The sequence below is a fragment of the Petromyzon marinus genome, chromosome 33 (genome assembly GCF_048934315.1).
Source record: "Petromyzon marinus isolate PM22_M1 ecotype Great Lakes invasive population chromosome 33, UKy_Petmar_22M1.pri1.0, whole genome shotgun sequence".
Taxonomy (NCBI): domain Eukaryota; kingdom Metazoa; phylum Chordata; class Hyperoartia; order Petromyzontiformes; family Petromyzontidae; genus Petromyzon; species Petromyzon marinus.
The window spans coordinates 8651720-8674946 of NC_133699.1; the positions used below are offsets into that span (position 1 = coordinate 8651720).

General features: G+C 49.6%; 1 protein-coding gene across 1 annotated transcript; it reads left to right on the forward strand.

Moving 5' to 3' along the window:
* The first annotated feature begins 2718 nt into the window (after positions 1-2718).
* Positions 2719-22585, forward strand: LOC116948253 (uncharacterized). The gene is made up of 8 exons (XM_032964737.1): positions 2719-3823; positions 5078-5128; positions 5357-5445; positions 13969-14104; positions 15764-15916; positions 17158-17395; positions 19961-20072; positions 21768-22585. Exons 1-8 carry the CDS (start codon positions 2719-2721, stop codon positions 21873-21875), a joined length of 1992 nt encoding a protein of 663 aa, XP_032820628.1. The 3' UTR covers positions 21876-22585.
* The last annotated feature ends 642 nt before the right edge of the window (positions 22586-23227 follow it).

Below are 23227 nucleotides of genomic sequence, written 5' to 3' on the forward strand. Positions count from 1 at the left end.
CGTTTTGATGGGGACACGTCGCAAAACACCGGTTAACTTTTGACGACCTCTTAGTTGGGCGTTTGCGCACAATATAATACGAAAAAAATACAACTAAGAAATTCCTCCGATTAATCTCATTCGCGTAGTAGCATCTTTTTTTAATTTATAAATTTCATACCAAAACATGATGACGCAGACTTTTATTGAATATTAAATATGCGAATCCTGAAAGTTGATTTTTTGCCCCCATCTTTAAAAAAAAGAAGGCTGTCAACCGAACCGTTGCCCTTCTAAAAAAACAAATATGGGCCAAAAATATTAAGACATTAATCGTTTGTTCGTTTCTCAATCCGCTTGTCCTGGTGGAGGTCGGGGCTTCAGCATGTTGAGTAGGGCAGTCCAGACCTTCCTTTCCCTGGCGACAGACTCTAGCTCTACAGTACTATACACTACACTATACACTACTATACATTACTATACGCTACTATACATTACTGTACACTACTATACATTGCTACACTATCCACTACACTATACACTACTATACACTACACTACTATACATTACTATACACTACTACACTATCCACTACACTATACACTACACGCTACACTACTATACATTACTATACACTACTACACTATCCACTACACTATATACTACACTACTATACACTACACTACACGCTACACTACTATACATTACTATACACTACCGCACTATCCACTACACTTTACACTATACTACTATACACTACACAGTACACTACTATACACTACACTACACGCTACACTACTATACATTACTGAACACTACTACACTATCCACTACACTATACACTACTATACACGACACTATACACTGACTCCTAGCTCTTCCTGGGGAATTCCCAGGCGTTCCCAGGCCAGCCGAGCGACATCGTCTCGCCTTCGTGTCCCGGGCCAACCCCGGGGTCTTCACACAGTTATGCATATTTGCATTTTTTGTTACATTTATGGTCAAGAATTGCACATGTTTTTTCTCACAGAGAGGTAATAACCGACTTGGTTTTTTTTTGCTTCTATCAACAAATAATATTCTGCACGGAAATATCCAGTTTGTAGTCACACAGGACTGAGGGGTTTATTGAAAATGAAATAAAGAATTGCCCTTGTTTATGTTGAGCAAAACTTTTATGGATGCCTCAATTATTACATCTGAAGTACGCAGAGGACGGAGTGGGAGGTAGTACAGTTGCTATTACGCCGTGCTTTTAACACAGCGGACTAGAGTTCGATCCCTGGTCAAGGTTGCGTACATCATCAGAAGCGGTTCTGCCACCCTTCATTCACAAACCCGCACTGACCAGCGTGGTGAAGTATGGTTAAGTATTAACACACCACTCATCAACAATATTATAATCTACGAAGGCCATTTCATCCAAAAACACCACCTATGATATATATTTATTTGTTTCATTTTAAGGCCACCACAGTGTTGTTGAAAAAACAAACATGCGTTGATTTATTTGTTGTTGATAATTGCACTCGTGCACCACTGCCAACGCAGCGTCACCAATCAATGATGGTGAAGTATGGCCATTGAATCTTCCATGGGAAGGAGAAGCCTTCATTCAACGGTTAATTCTCATTGCAACAAAGACTTCTTTACACCATCGTCCTCAAAACAAATCAGACTCAAAATGAATCGGTAATCGTGAAAACCAAAACAAATTGTCGGTTATGGAGGTTGTTTTTACCATACTTCACCACGCTGGTCAGTACCTGTTGATTGAAGCGATAGCCCGGGGGATCACTGATGTTAGCCGTGCCTGGGAATGGGTCACCTCCGATTGGCGCGGTTGGCTACGCACGGTGCGAAAGAAGTTCAACGTACGGTACATACACACACTTCACCGGCGTTCATAGCGCAGTGCGCTGACCTCCGTGCCACCGAATATTAAGAATTTAGTTTCGTACAACGTTATGAGTTTCAAATTCAGCGACACGGCTGTATCCGACAATCTTTCTCGTGTTTTTCTCCACAACGTGCTTAATACCGCATTCTAATTATGCCAAATTTATAAATACACAAAACGTACGTGTGTATTATGGTGTAATTGGATGTCTTTCGTATGCGATATGAACCGCGCACTTTCACATGGTAATTTGATATTCTGATAAAATAATACAACGTTGGCACTCGAAAGTCTAGCAGATATGTGTTCCGTCCTCTGATGGAGCTGCATTGTTTACCCAGTGCCGTTAATAGTCGAGCCCTCTCTATGCTGATGTGGTCTTTTTGCAACATCAATGCCAAATACTGCATTTTTAAAGTGCACGGCCAATTTGAAAGTATAAGAGAGGTATGCAACAAAACTGATTACCATATCAAAAACATGTCGCTCATTTTACTTTCAAATACCCGCTAATTATCCCATGCTCAAAGACTATTTTAATGCTTTATTTAGGGATTAATTGATCACCCCCCCTCCGCCTCCATGAAAATCCATGGCGCTTTTGCAGCCAATGCTGTGCGGCGGAGCTCCACGGGAATGACACCACGAGCGGTCGTGACGATCCCATTCGGGCTTTCACGTCGTCCGGGCCTGCTAACAACCATCGTCCACCAACGCAACCACGAAGCCCGAGTCCGACCAATCAACCGTCTGGCAACCGAGCGGCGGAATTGACGGCAACGCGAGATCGTCAAGTGCCAACGAGGTAGCTCGTCCTCCCGCGGGTGTTGATCCCTGAAATGCCACGGAAGAGCGCAGAGTCCCCCCTCGCGGGGACGCGAACGAGAGAGCGACTCGGAAAAACCCAGGCGAACTCTCGGCTCGGAGAGAGAGGACGTTGCCGCCTATTGACGAGGCTGCTCCGCTGTCGATGCACGGGCGACGACGACCCCGTCGACGGGACGTCGCCACCATCGCCACCGAGTGTCCCTGCCAGCGCAAAAGCTCGCGTGGCCGACGCCGAGGGCGGTTTGACCGGCGGCGCCACGGCGGCCGAGGCTGCCGGAGCCGTTCGGCGGCACGCCGAGAAGCGCGCCGCGGGAACGACCGCCGCGCCGGGAGGCGCCGACGCCGGTGAAGACCGCGAGGGCGACCGGCGGGTTCCGACGCGGCCGGAATCCGGTGGTGGAGGCGGCGCGCGCGCCGAGTGGCGCAAGAGGGCGGCCAGTTTCTCCGGCAGCCTGACGCTGTCCCCGCAGCCCGGCGGGCGCGGCGGCCTCGGAAGGAGGAAGAAGAAGCTCGCGGCTTTGGCCTCGCTGCCCAACGTGGAGACGCGTCGGATGGAGGTGAGCGTGAGCAGCGAGGAGGAGATGGCCGGAATTGAGAACCTTGCGTGTGGCGCCGGCGGCGATGACGGCGAGACTGTGGCAGCAGCTGGCGGCGGCCTCTCCATGCCGACGATAAACTTCATCCCTGCCAGCCCGTCGGACGTCCTGGAAGACGACCAATTCTTCGAGATCAACTCGGAGGAAGAGGAGGAGCGGGCCGCGAGCCCTCCGCCGTCGTCGGACAGCGACTGCGTGGACAGCTCGGGGAGCCACGCCACGGTGGAGCGAGAGAACGCGACGGGGAACGCCGGCGACGCGAAGAACTCGGAGGCGTCGCTTGCCCTGCCCGCGACGGACACGGCCAAGGAATTCCAGGGGGCCGTGGCGCGAGAGGGCGCGGAGGAGACGGCGGAGGAAGCCGAGGTGCCGGGCGGCGATCGGCACGGGCTGGTCGACGCCGTTGAGGATGCCACCGCTGCCGCCACCGCCGCCACCAAGAAGAGGAAAAGCTTCCGGCTGAATTCGGAGATCACCAATGCGCAGCTGAACGCGTTTCCGCAAACTCACCCAAGAAAAGGTACGGACGAGGGAGCGCACGGTCGTAAACAATTGTTGTTGTTGTTGTTGTCCTTCCCCCGCACCTCCGATGAGCACGGTAGGCGACGTACGGCGTGAAAGAAGTTCAACACGCATGTATGCAATGGCAGTCGCATTTTGACATTTTGTGAGCGGCAATAATCACGATGATCATTCGAGAACGTCCTGGGTGGCGCTGGAGTTGGCATCGCTTAGAAGTCTAGGGTCGAATCCAATTCAGCCATCTGTGAATATGAACTGGGCTTCTCGAGTGCAGCAGCGAGTTGAAGGTCTCAGCCCGGCCATCATTTGAATGCACAAAAAAACGCAAAGCTCTGAACGACATAAAATTTGGTTATTTGCTTGATTTGGCGAAATTCCAGCTCTGAGAATGAAAAAAATTGGTCTGATATAAAATCGACAAACATTTCTCTCTATGTCAGAGAATAGGAAAGTACTACGTATACCAGAGGTCACTTGAAGGTTTTTCAAAGGTGGTAGCTGTATGATGTCTCTCTCTCTCCGTGGACTAATCTGTCCCACCGCTTTGTGGCAGTGGGTTAATGGTGTGACAGCGATACATTTTCTTTGGAGAGATGAATTTTTTACGGTAAACAGTATGTTATTTATTTATTTACAAAAGCATCTAAATACAAGTGCGTACAAATATGTTTTACAAGGCAACGTTATCAACATGAATGAAACAAAGACGTCGATACCCCGTATAGCTTTAACAGACTGTTGGGGAAGGTGCTTTTAGCGAGCACCTATGAAGGCCGGCACGGTACACGAGGGGGTGGGTGGCCAGCACCACGCCCGACCGCCTTTGTCTCCCCAGTGGCGATGTTTTTACACAGCACCAGGCACTAATTTGAGGCTGAGTCGACCTAGGGGAGGCCCATGTCCGGTTCAGATAATCGCCACTGGTTTTGGCCGTGAGCGGGAATCAAACTCGGGTCGCTGGGTTTGTAGTGCAGCGCGCTAACCGCTACACTACCGCTCCCCACCTGTTCCATCAACATGAGCAGCACACACACAAACAAATGAACACATAAAAATATTTACAACATGAAAAAGTCTAATTATGAAATGTGAGTTGGGTAGATTGCGTCATGGTCACGCCAATGTTGTGCTGATCCATGTTGTGTGTTTAGTGTTGCGGTCATATTGTAAACTGTGTATGCGTGCGGCACAAATACTGGATTGCCGGACACATCTCTGTTTGATGTTGTTATTGCGTTTTCATTTCACGCAGGAAGTTTTAACGAAGGCATCAACCTACTGCAGTTCACGGAACAGAATATCGGTACGTTTGGGGGTTGTTTGGCCTTTCATTCGTTGTTTGCGGTTGAACATGCAGGCTTTCGCGAACGATTCCACGATTCATAATCGATTCTTTATTTGCGGCTGTCAGGTATGCGGCACATAGTTTTGCTTCTGCGATCTGGCCCAAAAAATCGATTGAATGTTTTGTAGTTTTTGAAATATTATTTATTAATGACCTCAAATATTTTGAACGTATATATATTTCTAGATGAATTGAATACAAAAGAGTGTGACATGAGAGACCGGTTGGTTCAAGAGATGCAAAAGCTGCACCTGCAATCGGACTCTCTGAACAAGGTAACTTCATCATCACGCGTACCACAAAAACTGCATCATTAAAATACAGATAAACAATGTTGTTGCTCAGGGGTCCAGACAAATACAAAGGTCCCCCGAATAGCCTCGTTTTGTATTAGTGTGCTGTGTCACCACAACGTTTGCTCTGGTGTTTCCCACGTGCCTGCAACATTTCTCCTGCACGGTATTCATGCTGCAGCCTGCGCAACCCTACGGGGTTGAGAATCGCTGGCGTAGCGCCTCTGGCGTGTAAATGCCCTGCATTGCACGTACGCATTATTTGGTGGCAGCACGAATACTAAAAATAACCCAATGGCCTTAAAAGACAAACATATAGACTGGGCGGCACGCAATAACACGTACGGTAAGTGCTTGCTTAAAGCGTGGTGTTCACAATGTAAACGCGTTTTCGCTATCATGCGATTCTTCCATGGGGGAACTCCTTCGCTCAGCGAGGAACGCGCGCACCGCTATAACGAGGAACACGCGCCGTTATAATGTAGACACGCGCACCGCTATAACGAGGAACACGCGCCGTTATAATGCAGACACGCGCACCGCTATAACGAGGAACACGTGCCGTTATAATGCAGACACGTGCACCGCTATAACGAGGAACACGCGCCGTTATAATGCAGACACGCGCACCGCTATAACGAGGAACACGTGCCGTTATAATGTAGACACGCGCACCGCTATAACGAGGAACACGCGCCGTTATAATGCAGACACGTGCACCGCTATAACGAGGAACACGTGCCGTTATAATGCAGACACGTGCACCGCTATAACGAGGAACACGCGCCGTTATAATGCAGACACGCGCACCGCTATAACGAGGAACGCGCGCCGTTATAATGCAGATACGTGCACCGCTATAACGCGGAACGTGTGCACCGTTATCACGCGGCTTCTGAGTGGTCGACGCCGAACTACTTTCTTGAGCTGTGAAGCTGAGCGGTACAATGATACAGGACGAGGAATAATGCTAAACGGTATCGTTAGATTATTTATGGGTAAATTGCGTTTTTTTCGTTCAACTTGGCATTTTTCAGGAACGCATTCTACTGCTGTATTAAACGAGGTCTGATCATGCGCGCCGTAACTTTCACACTGACGCCGTTACAGCCTTGTGACGCCGTTACGTCCCCTAACGGCCGGCATGAGAAGTCACTGTTGGAATTTAAATAACAAAATAAACACGAGGAATGCATACCTGTCAACCCCTTGTCAGTGCCCTACCTTATTGCAGACCAATTTAGACCTTATTGCTCACCCCGTGCCCCTTATAAATCTCAACGTTCATCCTACAAAGTCCAATCACAAGGGAGAAACACAAATTTATTTTCTTTTTGCCCGCATTGAAACGGCTGTACGCCGCATGGACCTGAAAACTCAATTTGCCTGTACAAGCATACGTGCTAAACCCTATGGGTTGACGACAGCGTTGGGAATGTCTCCCCACAGCCGCGTCATGTCAGAAGCATTGATTCGAGACACAAGCAACAACCCTTGATTGCTTTCGACACTCGGCGCGTCTCGTCAGCGGAGTTGAGGCTTGCTTTTAAAATAAATGCTGGAGAGAATTGGCGACCTTGCAGGCAAGGGTACACTGCTCCCCCCCCTCCCTCCCCCTTGCTCGCTTTGTCCTCAATCAATGCTGGTGGAAAAGTCCGCGGATCCCAGAAGGAAGGGGGCCGTGTTGGCTGTGGTGGGGGGGTTACGCGCGAGAACGCGGGTGGTGGAGAGATGGAACAGGGTACGCACGGCGCGAAGGGAACGCGCGAGTGGAGCGTTCTTGCCGGGTGCCTTTCGCTAGCGGGAGACGCGGACGAGGAGCAGGGCGGGGAGGACGCGCAGTGCGGGCGCGGCGCTACGGCGGCCGCACGCGGAGCAGGGAGACGCGACAGCGGCCCTCTCCGTGTCCCCCGATGACGGCTCAGCCCGGCCGAGGCGCGCCACGCTGGGTGAGGGGGCAGCAGTGACGGCATTGTCAGCTCAGCGGGCGGGGTGGGGTGGTTGCAGCAATCGGTCAAGGAGGGCCCCGATGCGCAGTGTCGGATTATCCCAGGAGCACAAGTTGCTACGTATGTAGTAGCTGCATATGTAGTAGCTACTACATGTGTAGTAGCTACTACACATGTAGTAGCTACTACACATGTGGTAGCTACTACATGTGTAGTTGCTACGTATGCTACGGGCCCCGCAATTTCAAGGGCCCCGCGCTAAATTTCAAGCCATCAATTCCGTTTCAGTGATTCTGCACTTGCTCTATTACTATAGTACTATACCGCCTTCGACTTTTACGATCGACTGGGTGTTTACGGTTTGCGATTTGTCGTATTATCTGGCTGTATAACAAATAAAAAAATACAATTACTCTACTATGCAGGTAAACAAAAATGTGTGTTTTAATATAATTGTTTAATTTCGGGCCCCTTTATAACGTATGTTACAGGCCCCGCACGAGCTTAATCCGGCACTGCCAATATAGGGTGCTTAAAAACAATGTTTAACACTTCTGAGAATTTGCAACAATAACCACGTGACATGTGCTGCTGCCTCCGGGCTCTGGAGACCACCTGGAGAAGATTCCAGGCCACGTGTTGACAACGATGGCGAATAAGTGGAGACTTTTTGAAGCTATTGACATTACACTTGTTATCATGTTACAATGCATTATCCGCTCTTTTCAAATTGAAAACGATAGGCCCATGTAGGTGTTAACATTTTTTTGAAGCACCCCGCGTTTGATTTGTCTTGCATGGGGCTATTATATATCGCGGCTCCACGTGTACAATAACCGTGGTTAGTTTGGTGCTCTCTTTACATCTCACGGTGATTGGCAAGGGCCCTCAACCCCCCACCCCCCACCGCCTCCCAACTCGTAGCTTTGGCCACCAAGGCAAAGATACGCTCGTTACTCTTCTGGTGAGGGAGGGGCACCCCCCCCCCCTCACTCCCCCCCCCACCCTCCTTGATCGTCTCGAGGGGTGGGGTGGTGGGAGGAAGCTTTGTGGTGGGGGGGGGGGGTGTTCAGTGACGTCAGCACTCGTGATCCCGATTCATTTGTCCGGCCGCCCGCCCGCCCGCCAGCCAGCCAGCCAGCAAAACTTCTAAACGAAATCTACTGTAGTCTGATACTTGATTGTGAAAAACAATAATTCGCAATTGGCACGGTGCTAAACGCTTGTTTGTACACGTGACAGGTTAACGGGTTAATTTGTTTGGCTCTGTCGGGTTGGGGGAGACGGTTTTAACAAAACGAATGTTTTGTTCAATCTTGATTTGAGGCTTTCGTGACTGCAGAAATCCATACTCTTTGGTTCTTTCGGTAAAGTCACGTAGGTAGAAAAATAAAATAAAACAACAAAATAATAATATATCACGACGTTTCGATCGCAACACAAGCGGTCGTCTTCAGGCAGAAAAATAATCCAGCAGTGGAACTGCTGATTCAGCCTCGATCGTGAATGAGTCTATGGGTCTCTCTATGTGAGTATATGGGTCTCTGTGAGTGAGTCTATGGGTCTCTGTGAGTGAGTCTATGGGTCTCTATGAGTGAGTCTATGGGTGTCTCTATGTACGTCTATGGGTCTCTGTGAGTGAGTTCATGGCTGTCTGTGAATGAGTCTATGGGTCTCTCTATGTGAGTATATGGGACTCTGCGAGTGAGTATATGGGTATATGTGAGTCTATAGGTCTATGTGAGTCTATGGGTCTGTGTGAGTGAATCTATGAGACTCTCTATGTGAGTCTATAGGTCTCTGTGAGTGAGTTCATGGGTGTCTGTGAGTGAGTCTATGGGTTTCTCTATGTGAGTCTATGGGTCTCTGTGAGTGAGTCTATGGGTCTCTGTGAGTGAGTCTATGGGTCTCTATGAGTGAGTCTATGGGTGTCTCTATGTACGTCTATGGGTCTCTGTGAGTGAGTTCATGGCTGTCTGTGAATGAGTCTATGGGTCTCTCTATGTGAGTATATGGGACTCTGCGAGTGAGTATATGGGTATATGTGAGTCTATAGGTCTATGTGAGTCTATGGGTCTGTGTGAGTGAATCTATGAGACTCTCTATGTGAGTCTATAGGTCTCTGTGAGTGAGTTCATGGGTGTCTGTGAGTGAGTCTATGGGTTTCTCTATGTGAGTCTATGGGTCTCTGTGAGTGAGTCTATGGGTCTCTGTGAGTGAGTCTATGGGTCTCTATGAGTGAGTCTATGGGTGTCTCTATGTAAGTCTATGGGTCTCTGTGAGTGAGTTCATGGCTGCCTGTGAATGAGTCTATGGGTCTCTCTATGTGAGTATATGGGACTCTGTGAGTGAGTATATGGGTATATGTGAGTCTATAGGTCTATGTGAGTCTATGGGTCTGTGTGAGTGAATCTATGAGACTCTCTATGTGAGTCTATAGGTCTCTGTGAGTTCATTGGTGTCTGTGAGTGAGTCTATGGGTTTCTCTATGTGAGTCTATGGGTCTCTGTGAGTGAGTCTATGGGTCTCTGTGAGTGAGTCTATGGGTCTCTATGAGTGAGTCTATGGGTGTCTCTATGTAAGTCTATGGGTCTCTGTGAGTGAGTTCATGGCTGCCTGTGAATGAGTCTATGGGTCTCTCTATGTGAGTATTTGGGACTCTGTGAGTGAGTATATGGGTATATGTGAGTCTATAGGTCTATGTGAGTCTATGGGTCTGTGTGAGTGAATCTATGAGACTCTCTATGTGAGTCTATAGGTCTCTGTGAGTGAGTTCATGGGTGTCTATGAGTGAGTCCATTGGGTTTCTCTATGTGAGTCTATGAGTCTCTGTGAGTGAGTCTATGGGTCTCTGTAAGTGAGTCTATGGGTCTCTATGAGTGAGTCTATGGGTGTCTCTATGTAAGTCTATGGGTCTCTGTGAGTGAATTCATGGGTGTCTGTGAGTCTATGGGTTTTTCTATGTGAGTCTAAGGGTCTCTGTGAGTGAGTCTATGGGTCTCTGTAAGTGAGTCTACGGGTGTCTGTGAGTGAGTCTATGGGGTTCTATGAGTGAGTCTATGGGTCTCTGTGAGTGAGTTAATGGGTGTCTGTGAGTGAGTCTATGGGTTTCTCTATGTGAGTCTATGAGTCTCTGTGAGTGAGTCTATAGGTCTCTGTAAGTGAGTCTATGGGTCTATGTGAGTGAGTCTATAGGTCTCTACGAGTGAGTCTATGGGTGTCGCTATGTAAGTCTATGGGTCTCTGTGAGTGAGTCTATGGGTCTCTGTGATGGTGCCGGGTGCGTTTCATCGGCGCTGCGTGTTCTCACTCAAAAGCGCTTTCTAGATTTTTTCATTTTTTTCGTAAGGACAAATTGACATGAACAAGGGCTATTGTCCGAAACGTCGTCAATTTGACATATATGTCATGACAAATTTTACGAATTTTTTCTTTTAAGGTAGTATTGTTCAACTTTAGTGTTTTTGTTTTGTTTGACTTGATGGATGGGTTTTAAATCGTTTATATGAATCGTGATATTAGGCTCGAAACCCCGACGTGTTAAGAGTTAATGGTGTGGGCTCAGGGGTGTGAGGCTTTGGCCGTGTCTGTTCATGTCCCACCCTCGGTGGCGTTATAAACAAAGCCTGGAGGTTGATCAAAACTGACGGGATCTATCTCTCTGGCAGAGATCGTTGCTCAAGATTGAGTCATTTACCGTCAGTCTGGGGAAGCTGCCCGAATCTGAACGCGACGAGAAGGGCTTTTGATGTTTTGTTGTTGTTCAAGAGTTCAACAGTTAAAGAGTCAAAAGTTTGAAATGAACCCGGACCACTAGCTTTCGTTCCCCTCCCCCCACCCCTCTCAGTTTCTGTCACGATCGATTATATTCATGACTTATGCACGTGCTTGGGAACTCAAAAAAGTACAATGCAAATTAAATTAGTTAAAATATTTGGCAGTCTAATTCTTAAACATTCTATTTGTGAGTGTGATCCGTTACACACCTCTAGCTTCGTGCGGTGGCGTTAATTCCGTGCGTTATGAATACTTTGGCCCATCGTTTTATTTCCCCCGGTTCACGACTAACATCAGTGGCGAACAATATCCGAACCCAATCCTGGGGCTCCCCTTCACCAAAACCTGCACCGACCAGCAGGGTGAAGTATGCTTCAGAAACTTCCGTGACAGTAGTGGAGAAAGAGTGTTGGCTTATAACGATGACGTTTCATTATTTGCACCAGACTTTTTGGAGCAATCCCAGGTCTACCTTTGCTCAAGTGACTTTGCCGACTCAGAGTTAAACAATTCATTCGCTGCTACTGCTGCTGCTGCTGTTTTGGCGATGGTGCACAAGCACAATTTAAAAACGACAAAACCATCAACATTCGTCAACAACAATGTATCCTGTCGAGAATATACGTGCATATCTATCATATGCACGTATATTTCATTTGCACATAAACAGAGGACATTCACCCGCTTTAAATAAAGTCAACTGCAGAAGCTACATCAGTACTTATAAACTTAATTTCTTGAGAACCGCCTTTTTGTGTGGCGTGTTGTCCTTCCCCCGCACCTCCGATCAGCACCGTTGGCTACGGTACGGCGCATAAGAAGTTCTACACACGGCGCGTAGATGATAGATGTATCCGTCTCCTCTTGACGGAGATCGGCTAGGACGGCGAAACTCGACGCTCCAGCAACTTCGTGCGGTGTGTGTGTGTAGAAGCATCGGTACTGGGTGAGATAAAGACGGCCGGGATCGCGGTGTCACGCCGCCCTGCCCCTCCACCCCATTCCTCCCCCCCCCCCCCCCGCAGCGATGTACGTACCGGGTTCGCCTCCCCCGCTGAGTGATCGGAAGACGCCCGGCGCTTGTCCAGTAAGTTCCTCGCATCGAGGACGCGGCAGCAGCAGCAGCAGTAACAACGACGACAACCGACATTCACCACTCAGTGGCTGCTTGCGCCAATCCAAGTGCACACGAGTTCACGCACGCGCGCGCGCGCGCAGAGGCAAAAGGTTCAAGCCGTGTAGCCCATCATCGGCGGGCTGTCGGGGGCAAAGTGCTGTGAGCGAGATCTGACACATGTGTGGCTAGTACTAGTTGAGGCTCCTGTGCTATCTTGAAGAGGCAGCAGCACAAATCTACCAAGGCAGGACCTGTGGCTGCACCTCAGAGCTTGACATCCTCCCTGACCTGTCCAGTGTGCCACAGATAATTCCGGGCTCGGATTGGCCTGTTCAGCCATCTGCGCACTCATCAAAACCCAGCAAAATGACAAACGTGCCATGGTCATCATCAACTATGATGGACGAACAAGAGAGGGGGAGACTACCACCACGCGCGGCCGTCTTTGTCTCACCCAGTGCGGATGCTTCTACGCACACAAGCACTAGTTTGGATTACACCTGGAGAGGCTCTTAAAAGCCGGTTCAGACGCATTGCTCACCACTGGTGTTAGCCAAAGCCAGGAAACAAACGCGTATCGCAGGGTTTGTCGCGTATGTATGTACTGCGTGGTGAACTTCTTTCGTGCCGTATGTAGCCAGCCGTGCTAATCGGAGGTGCGGGGGAAGGACAACAAACTAAAGCTGCAATGTCACCACTCCCCGCTCAAAGACACACGACACAGTATAGCATTTAACAGGGGCAAGTGCTGCGATGAAAGTGTGCCGATAGGGCATACAAGCGAGTGGGGTGCCTATCACTACTCCCGGCCGACTCCGTCTCCCAAGTGCTGATGCTTACACACCGCACAAGATACTAATTTGAGGCTGAGCCGACCTAGAGGGAGGCTCAGGGCCGGTTCAGATAATCGTCACTGATGTTGGCCTCGAGCGGGAGTCCAACTCTGGTCGCTGGGTTCGTAGCGCAGCGTGCTAACTGCTGCGCCACCGCTCCCCGCACACATATGCGCAGACACACAAACAAACGCACAGACCCGATGCATCGACACAATTGCTTTTATTTGATTGAATAAACATATCACCCTCCATTCTCCTAGTCCCAAAATAAATATCACTTTTAGTCAGCTTGTTCGCCTTTAGCCAGCAGAACTTGCTCAAGGAAATAAACTTCGGACCAGTTTCGCCCTTCTGGGTCTCGTCAGCAGTGTCATGCTTGCTAATCGAATGCTGCTTGTTTGCCAGATGTGATCTGAGTCTACTTGCAGCGGCTTTGTGATTTGAGTCTACTCGCAGCAGGCATGTAATTTGGGTTTACTGGCAGAAGGTGTAGAAATTGAGGCTACTGGCAGGTGGTGTAAGCCATCGTGTCTTCACAATGGAACAATGACAGTAGAATGCTATCGGGCTCTCTCCGACACACAGTGTACATCTGTGAATGCGAAAGGAAATCGCTTACATCTGCGAGTCGGGTACAAACCTTTCCATTCTGCCCATTTATTTTTCCCACATCCTCCGAGGACAATGTAATTTGTTCCAATCACCCTAAGAATAAATTACATTTCTAAACGACTCAAACAGGGCCGGGTCATCGTCGTTATTATCATCATCATCATCCAGACACAGAGTCACGGGCCTAATGGGCTCCGTGTTTATTGCCACAAAGACAGCAGCGGTCGGCGGAGTGGAGGGGAGCAGCAGCAGCAGGAGGAGGAGGAAGGCGCTGGAGGAGATGGAGAGCGATGGCGCCTGTGCGTGGCTTCAGGCGATGGGCATGGAGAGGCTGGGAATCGTCGTTAGAGGTAATTTGCCAGAAAACGTCTCTGTCTGTCATCACATTCCCGCGCCGTCTTCTCGGAGGGCTGGCGGGTCGATTTAAACAATTTACGTGAGATGCCAAGTCAAATAGGCCAGCCTCTCTCCCTCCCTCCCTCTCCGTCCGCCCTCCAAACGATGACTTCACTCCGCTTTAAAGTTGAACTGCAGAGACGCTCGGTGCGCATTACACTGAGCGCGGAAAATATGTTTTAAATATTTGGGCTTGGTATTGAGTTGACTTTTTTTTGTTCAAAGTTTGTAATTTGTTATATAATAAACAAGCCAAAAATGACAAGAGCCAGAAGACTTACGAGCCATCGAGACGGTTTGGCGCATTTGAAAAATAAAATGTTGCATTATCTCATTTTTCGGGGGGTGGGAGGGAGGAGGGGGCATTTCATGTGTTGCGGCTGCACAGTGACAAGATCTGTAAATAAAATGTTCGACCTCACGACGGCTAGAGGAACCACAATGCGCAAAGCAAGTGAACGGGATACGAATTCAAATTAATTTAACATAAACACAAGAGGGATGACCCTGGTGACCTGAGTTCGATACGCTTGCCGCAGCAGACGTTGCGTCGCGAGTGGCAGCTCAAACTGGTCCTTGGGCAAGCTGTGACCCATCCACAAACCCGCGCTTAACCGCCTTGGTGGCAGTTCGGTCAAACAAATCCCCGCGACGGCACACTGACAGAGTCATCGTTACTGGAGAACCACCAGCCTCAAGCCACCTGCTGGGACAGTCCCTGCTCGAGTCTCGGCAGCTTCTGCCTTAACCGGCACTGGAACGCCGCGTCTCTGAGACATCGGCCAGGCGTCGAGGCGCGGAGGCCGTCCTTCTGAGGTTGCCAACAGAACAGCGCTGACAGAGAGCTGTAAATTATTATCATCGTTATAAGTTATGTAATGTAATACAAATAGACCAGATTTTTGTGTGGTGGTCGTTATTATGTTGGAGAGTAAACCGGACTTAATTAAATTAATCTTTATGAACTTATGAAGTCATCACGCAAAGCGACATCCTGGCCACCGATGATGGTTCATGTGAGATTTCTGCTGCAAATTCTCATTTCAAACGATTCTCGGCCAGAATTCGCAACTTGCAAAAATGGCCAAACAAAACACCGTCGCTCGCGGAATTCATTCAGTTGAGAGTAAATTGGAGCAGTTGGTATTTTTTTTCTCCAAGCCCTGTATGTATGTTGAACTTGTTTCGCACCGTACGTAGCCAATCGTTGGTAATCAGAGGTGCGGGGGAAGGACAACAAACTAAATACAAAAATCAGTTCTAAAGAAAAAATAAATAAATCTAGATTTAAAAGTGCATAGCTTCCAGTGGCTTCCTAATATCGGAAGGAAGAGCGTTCCAGACGGCCGCAGAAGCGCACCTGAAAGCGCCCCGCGATGCAGTGACCGTCTTTGTTCGATGGCCAGCAGCCAAAAGCCGCTGTGAGGATGACCGGAGTTCACTTCAATAAGTTGCAACATTTGCCAACACACATCTCGCCTAGGATTGACTCGTCATAATCCCCACCAGCATCGAATTACAATGCATCCATTATCATCGTCACCATCAATCCCCGCCGACCAACCGAACGGGCGACCGAGCCGAGACGAGAGGTCGCTTTGCTTTTGCCGCAGGCGAGCGGCTCGCCGGGCGCCACCTGGCCTCCATGGACCCCGAGACGCTCGAGTCGCTGCGGCTGCGTTCGTGGGCCGAGCGCGAGCGGCTCCTCTCGGCCCTCTACAGCGAGACGCACTCACGGGAGGCGCGCGCCGTCGACTCGCTCCTCCGTGAGACCCCCGTCTCACCTACACCCGCCCGCCCCCCCGCCCCACTTCCCCGCTACGCAGGGCGGCTCTGTCCGTCCGTTCACTCCCAACCGTCGACGTTTCTGTGGCGTCGTTAGTCGATTAAGTTTGTTGAGCCATCTGGGCCCGGATTGGGCAAAAAGCCGAGCCCACTTTTTACCCAGGAAACTGGAGAGCAGCACAGACTAAGTGTTGCTCACGTGCCCTTAAAACGAACAATAACATGTTTAAAAATCACGGTTAAGAGACAAAAAACATATATACTATAATCTTGGTTGTTTCGGTAAAGTCACGTTGAAGGGAAACAATAAAATAATAGAATATATTTATTGTTTTCTATATATTTTATTATTTTATTGTTTCCCTTCAACGTGACTTTACCGAAAGAACCAAGAATATGAATCACTGTAGTCACGAAAGCTTAAAATCAAAACATATATACTGTTAAAAACAAGAATTAAAATTCACATTTTTGTTTTACTTAAAATCTCATCAATGTATTGCTGGGTTTACCGTTTGCTGTTCAATGATTGATTATAATGATGGTGATGGTGTTTGCCATCCGGGCTGTAAATGACGGGGAAAGATCCCATCGCAACGCAATGTTGACAGTGCAGGCCGTAAAACTCCTACACATTTCCAACGAGACGGTTTAATGTGTAAAGAGCCGACAGCCTCTGTGCATATGCCAAGAAGAGCACAATGGATTTCTTGAGCAAAAATTCCGATGGTTTTTTTGTCGTTGTGTAACGCGCGCAATGTTTGCGTCTTGTTTGACACTGATGATGGCAGTGACGATGAACCCATCACACGGCCAACGGGTTGTAGCGAAACTCACATTGTGAGAATAGGTTTTCCCATTTTTTCTGGCAACAAAAACAGGTGTTAAGATGTTAAAACACCAGACTGAAACCTTTTACAAGGAATCATGTCTGCATTAACCACAATATTTGTGGTCAGAACGCAAACAAAAAAACGTACTCTGAAAATATGATGCATTGTCCTTGAAACTGATTGGTCCTCACCAGAGACAGCTTTCTTTTGAGCCTCGTCTCAGAGGACGCCATTGACCTTCTATGCAAACTCAACCGCACGGGGGTTCATCTCTAGCGCCAGTCGACCTTGTGAGCTCTCGCGCCGAGGGTTCTGACAAATGAAGATGACGATGATTATGATGACTGTGACGATGATCATGATGACGATGATGACGACGATGAGCGCAGAGTCCCTGAGCGGCGCGGACCTGCAAACGTTCACCGCCGCCATCGCGGGTCTCGGCCAGCCCGGGGAGAGGCCCGGGGAGAGGCCCGCGGAGGAAGAGAGGCCGAGGAGGAGCCGCCACCCCTCGCAGGGTGACAGAGTCTCCGATCTGCGCGGAGACCTCGCCCGGATCCGGGCGGCCATCGCCCAGAAGGAGGAGGACATCGCCCGTCTGCCGATGCTGCCTCCCGAAACCGATAGGTGGCGCAGATGTTTACTACCTCGCCTGGTATACAGGCGGTGGTCGCGACCCTGACGCCTGTACATTCGGAGTTTGCGTGTCTCTCTCACCGTGGTCGCGTGGATTTTTACGCGGCTCCTCCGGGTTTCACCTCCACATTTAGAAACATGCTTTCGAGGGAATTTGGCTGCTATAAATTTCCACGTGATAAGTCACTTCGTTGAGTTCATTTGTGGCCAGGTCGCTTCTTAAAAAAGAGAGCTATGTAGCTGCGTGGGCCTTACCTGGTAAAATAAAACAAAAATAATTAAAAAAAATAATAGCTTAATATTCTTTGGGTCTTTCGGTAAAGTCGCGTAGATAGGTTCAAAGAAAATAACAACAAAAATAACAGCGATCGTCATCACGATGACGATCAGGATGACGATCGCTTGTGTTGTGATCGAAACGTCGTAGTTTTTATTGTTATTTTTTTGTTATTTTATTTGAACCTATCTAAGTGACTTTACCGAAAGACCCGATTAACATGAATTCCTGAAGTCACAAAAGCTCAAAGTAAATATTTAATAGCTTAATAGTTTAGTGACAGAGTGACGGGAGACAAGCTCGAGAGATTGCGTCAAATTTGTCGACCGTCTTCTTTGGTTCTTTCGGTAAGGTCAAGCGGCCGCTTGTGTTGTGGCCGAAACGTCGTGAGAATTTTATTGTGTTATTTTATTATTTTATTCTCATTCTACGTGACCTTACCGAAAGAACCAAAGAAGATGACTCATTGCAGTCACGAAAGCTTTAAATCAAAATTTAATTGTCGACCGCTTCGTTGAGCGATGCCATCGACCCATAGGTTACCACCACGAACCCTATACGCTCGCCCGGTGAGCCACCCCAACATGAGCGGCGGGCCTCCCGTCCACACGGGCAAGGTCGCCACGTGCAGGGGGCGCCTTGGGCCGAGCGACGCGCAATGACGACACGCGGGCGTCACCGGCTCCGTCAGCCGGCGCGCCGCGTTCCCCTCCCTGCTCGAGGTGACCTCGAAGGCTCCCGTTGTGCTTTTTTTTTTAATCCCCCTCTTCTGTGCACGCTAAAAGTCGTTGGCTTTTGGACGCTAGCGACCCCAAATACATTTCAATTGCGCGGGTCCATCGATCGCGTCAGTCCCCACTCGCACCGTCGAGCCGCCGATGTGGGAGGTTTCACGACGCGGGTTGTGTGAGCGGGCGGGCCGGTCACTCGGCTTGAATGGGGCTAAGCCCCGTTCCCCCTTTGTTGCGCTACGAACCTGGCCACCCGAGTTCGAGTCCCGCTCACGGCCAACCACCAGTGACGATTATCTGAACCGGTCTTGGGCCTCCCCCTAGGTCGACTCAGCCTCAAATCAGTACCTTGTGCGGTGTGTAGTAAAACGTCGCCACTGGGGAGACAAAGGCGGGTCGGGCGTGGTGCTGGCCGCCCACCCCCCTCGTGTGCCGTGCCGGCCTTCATAGGTGCTCGCTAACAGCACTTGCCCCAACAGTCTGCTAAAGGCTATACGGGGGATCTTTGTCTTTGCGGGAGAGCCGGTCGCTAGGCTCGTCCGCCCGCCGCCGGTGCTCACGTGTCGAGTCTTTTGACGTCCTTTGCGTAACGCAAAACTTGCTGTGGTTGCGGGCGGAGATTCACCTCCCCTCCGTGGTCGTGTCATTTGCAATGCATTCTCCTTCGCTCACTCTCGGAGAGGAGAACGACTCGGGGGAGCGATGAGTGATCACGGACGAGCGGGAGGGCGGCGACGAGAGTTGCCCAAGATCTGCGGTCCTCTAAATGCGAAGGCGTTACCAGCCAAATTATCGAGTGCTTACACGTGAAAAGAAACCGGAGCACCTGGAGAAAACCCGCGCGTGCGAGGGGGAAGCACTCTATCCCGTACAGATGCAACTATGTAACAAACACAGAAATGTAAAAAAAAAATCGACTCTTGCGCGTCACGATTCAAAGTATCGAACACGCCGTGAGCTTCACCATCGCTCTTCGTAAAGAGACATCCGTCTCACTTGTCATAGGGGATCCGCCCTCCGACCAGCAGATGTCGCCGCAGCATTAAGTTGAACATTTACGGAACAATCCAACGTCATCAATGCCCGGCGCTGTCAAGTGCTTGGTTTGGTGCCCGGGCGGCGCTTTGACGTTCGTCACCTGTTTGTGTCGGTGGAGCCAGAACATGCGTTCGTATCCGGCACACCACATTCAGTACACCTCTTGGATCTCTTGGATCTGTTTTATGCACACACACCTGTGTGAACGCACCTGTGTGAACACACCTTTATACACACACCCGTGTGAACGCACCTTTATACACACACCTGTGTGAACGCACCTTTATGCACACACCTGTGTGAACACATATATACACACCTGTGTGAACACACCTTTATACACACCTGTGTGAACGCTCCTTTATGCACACGCCTGTGTAAACGCCCCTGTGTGGACACGCTTTTATACACACACCTGTGTTAATGCTCCTTTATGCACACACCTGTGTGAACGTACCTGTGTGAACGCTCCTTTATACACACGTGCCTGTGTGCCACTCACCTGTGCAGCCTGCAGGTGGAGGAGCGCGAGATGTGGCTCCTGCAGGGCGAGATGGAGCTGCTCGATCTCAAGAAGGAGCTTCTCGGGGTTCGCTCGGCTCTGCAGCTCCGCAGGATCGCGGTGAGCTAAACACTCACCATAGATTATTATACACAGTAGCGTGGAGTTACACACATAGACTATACATACTAGCGTGGAGTTACACACATAGACTATACACAGTAGCGTGGAGTTACACACACAGACTATACACAGTAGCGTGGAGTTACACACATAGACTATACATACTAGCGTGGAGTTACACACATAGACTATACACACTAGCGTGGAGTTACACACAGGCTATACACAGTAGCGTGGAGTTACACACATAGACTATACACAGTAGCGTGGAGTTACACACATAGACTATACACAGTAGCATGGAGTTACACACATAGACTATACACACTAGCGTGGAGTTACACACACAGACTATACACAGTAGCGTGGAGTTACACACATAGACTATACACAGTAGCATGGAGTTACACACATAGACTATACACACTAGCGTGGAGTTACACACATAGACTATACACAGTAGCGTGGAGTTACACACATAGACTATACACAGTAACGTGGAGTTACACACGTAGATTTTACACACTAGCGTGGAGTTATACACGTAGATTTTACACACTAGCGTGGAGTTACACACATAGATTTTACACACTAGCGTGCAGTTACACACGTAGATTTTACACACAAATATAATCCTGAACGACGAGCATTGTATACGATGTTGTGTGGCATTGTGGGTAACGCAGGTTGGTGAAGGTTTGAGCGAGCCTAGGGCCGTTTCAGATATCACTCGCCACTGATGTCAGCCGTGATCGGCAATCAAACTCATTGTCCCCAGCTTTCACAACGCACTTGCAATACACCGCTGCTCCTGCCGATGACAAATGGAGCGATAACAGCCTCAGTATTTGTTTTGCTGCAAAGAGCACACGGACGGAACCCTCACACAATGCGCCAGAGTCACATCACTCATGAAACAAACCATGGCGGCACATCGCCCGTGCAATCTGCCCCATTCACGGTGATGGAGTCTGGCACGGTGCTCTCGAGGAAATTGGATGGACGAGGCAAAAGTTGGCGACTCACAGTTCAGAGACACCGAGCTGGCACCGCTGATACTCCTTCGGGTAAAACGTCTGGATTTCAGCCGCCTTCTGATTAAACCTGATTCTTGCGTGCAGCGAGTTGGATGATCTCAGCCCGGTCACTCATGGTCGCACAACCTTTGAAATTCAGTTTGGCACTTAATTTGGTAAATTCCTGGCTCCGAGAATGAACAATGTTTGGTCTTATTGTCATGGGATAAGCACCAATCTCGTAGCAGAGTGTTGTAACCGTGTGCCCCCCACTGAGGCACACCTACCTTCAATTTAATGATTGAGAAGATCCGATTGCAGCATGAAGATCGTAGTCATCAACAGTCAAGGCTTCTCTAACGACCAAACATTGAGTTCTCCCTTTGGCTACCAAAGCAATCTTGGAAGTTGAACCAGTGGCATTGCCCAGGATGACATTGAACTTGACTTCTTCCTTCAATGCCATCCTGAAAAGCTGCCTCTGAATGGGGGTCCTGCTGTTCATTGGGGGGGAGGGGGGGTTTCTTTGCACCCCCCTGCCATAGAATCACCACTGCTGGCTCCATTCCCTAACCCTTACCAGAGACTGGATCGAACCTGGTTTTTCGAGCTTGACGGTCGGTGGTTCATTGCATTTCTTGAGCGGCGGGAACGGTGCGTCCGTCTCTCTTGGCAGGAGGCGGCCCTGTCTGCGGGCTCCCGGAGCCACGTGACCGCCTCGTGCTTGGAGCGTGAATGGGCGGCTGCCAGCCGCGCCGGAGAGACCATCACAGTGACACTCTAAGTCACGGCTGGGGTGGGTTGGGGGGTTGTGTTTTTTTCCCGAGGAGGACTTTCAATGACACCTTAGAGTCATCGAGTCTTTTTCTTCTTCTTCTTTATATGGCTGCTGATGTAGATGTAGAGCAACAGCTACAATTTCACATTCAGGTGGTTAGGCCGTAATAACTGCGTCTGGAGCAGCGGGGTGTATCGCCGTAATGAAAGTGTAGTGACATAGAATGGGTCACTACGGCGCCTCGCGCCAGTGACTGATAGAGAGGGAAACTGGGAGTGTAGTAGCCCTCTCTGCCAGTGGGGCATTGCAATGTCATGGAACGGGTTCCTAGGGGGCATAGTGCTGGTGGCTGGCAGAGAGGGGGCATCTGAGGACGGAGCAGCCCGGTTGGCTGGCAAGGGCATGTGATAGGCCAGGGTAAGGATGTGGGCCAAAAGTGACAGAAGGAACACGTGGGGTATGGCCCAGAACCTTCTGGTAGGTTCCAGAAGGGGGCGTGGCTGAGGGCGGAGCCAGGCCACGCTGGGGGGCATAAAAGGGAGGTCCCGAGGCTGGGTCGGGGCTGTCTACTGGAATGGAGTCCTCCGTGCTGCGTCTTCCCCTGGGTCTTCGGTCTTTGTGCTCGGCATCGTGGGTCAGGCAGTGTGCCGACTGTCCTGACCCAGTTTATGTCGTTATCCCGTTGTGGTCCATAGAATAAACGTGTTGCCTCCTGAGTTAGTGTGTGTCTCTCAGTGATCCCACTACACAAGTAAGAGTCATCAAGTAACTACACGCAACAATAATTAGGCCCGTTTGTCCAATCTGTTGACAATCACTCTCCCGCACACCCTGCTGCGGAACGTGTCTGCCGAATGTAATGTGATGGGTTGTTTTTTGTTATTTTTCTCATGCCGTCGTTGGTGACCAAGGCTGAGCCCCCATCAACTCGCCGCACTTGAGATCCAGCATGGCTGAAACACGAGGATTTCAAACCAGCGGTGCTAGTTCAGTGCTCTGACCCGAACCACGGACCCCCACCTCCCCCAACCACTTCTTAACAGCGTCACTTGCGGTTTTTGGAACGCGAGTCGATCGTTTCTCTAACTACCGTGCCCGCTTTGATGGGTGTCAGTCGCTTGGTGCACCGTAAGACATTCTTCTGATGGATTGCCACTCGCTCGGTGTCCGTAAGACATTTTTCTGATGGATTGTCAGTCGCTTGGTGTTTGTAAGACATTCTTCAGATGGATGTCAGTCGCTTGGTGTCCGTAACACATTCTTCTGATGGATTGTCACTCGCTCGGTGTCCGTAAGACATTCTTCAGATGGATGTCAGTCGCTTGGTGTCCGTAAGACATTCTTCTGATGGATTGTCA

What these genes read in the sequence shown, in the direction of transcription:
- LOC116948253 (XM_032964737.1), top strand. Translation starts at nt 2,719, where the DNA reads ATGCCACGGAAGAGCGCAGAGTCCCCCCTCGCGGGGACGCGAACGAGA. An exon ending in GCAAACTCACCCAAGAAAAG is followed by an intron (nt 3,824 to 5,077) that starts GTACGGACGAGG and finishes CATTTCACGCAG; the next exon opens with GAAGTTTTAACGAAGGCATC. An exon ending in AATCGGACTCTCTGAACAAG is followed by an intron (nt 5,446 to 13,968) that starts GTAACTTCATCA and finishes ATTGCCACAAAG; the next exon opens with ACAGCAGCGGTCGGCGGAGT.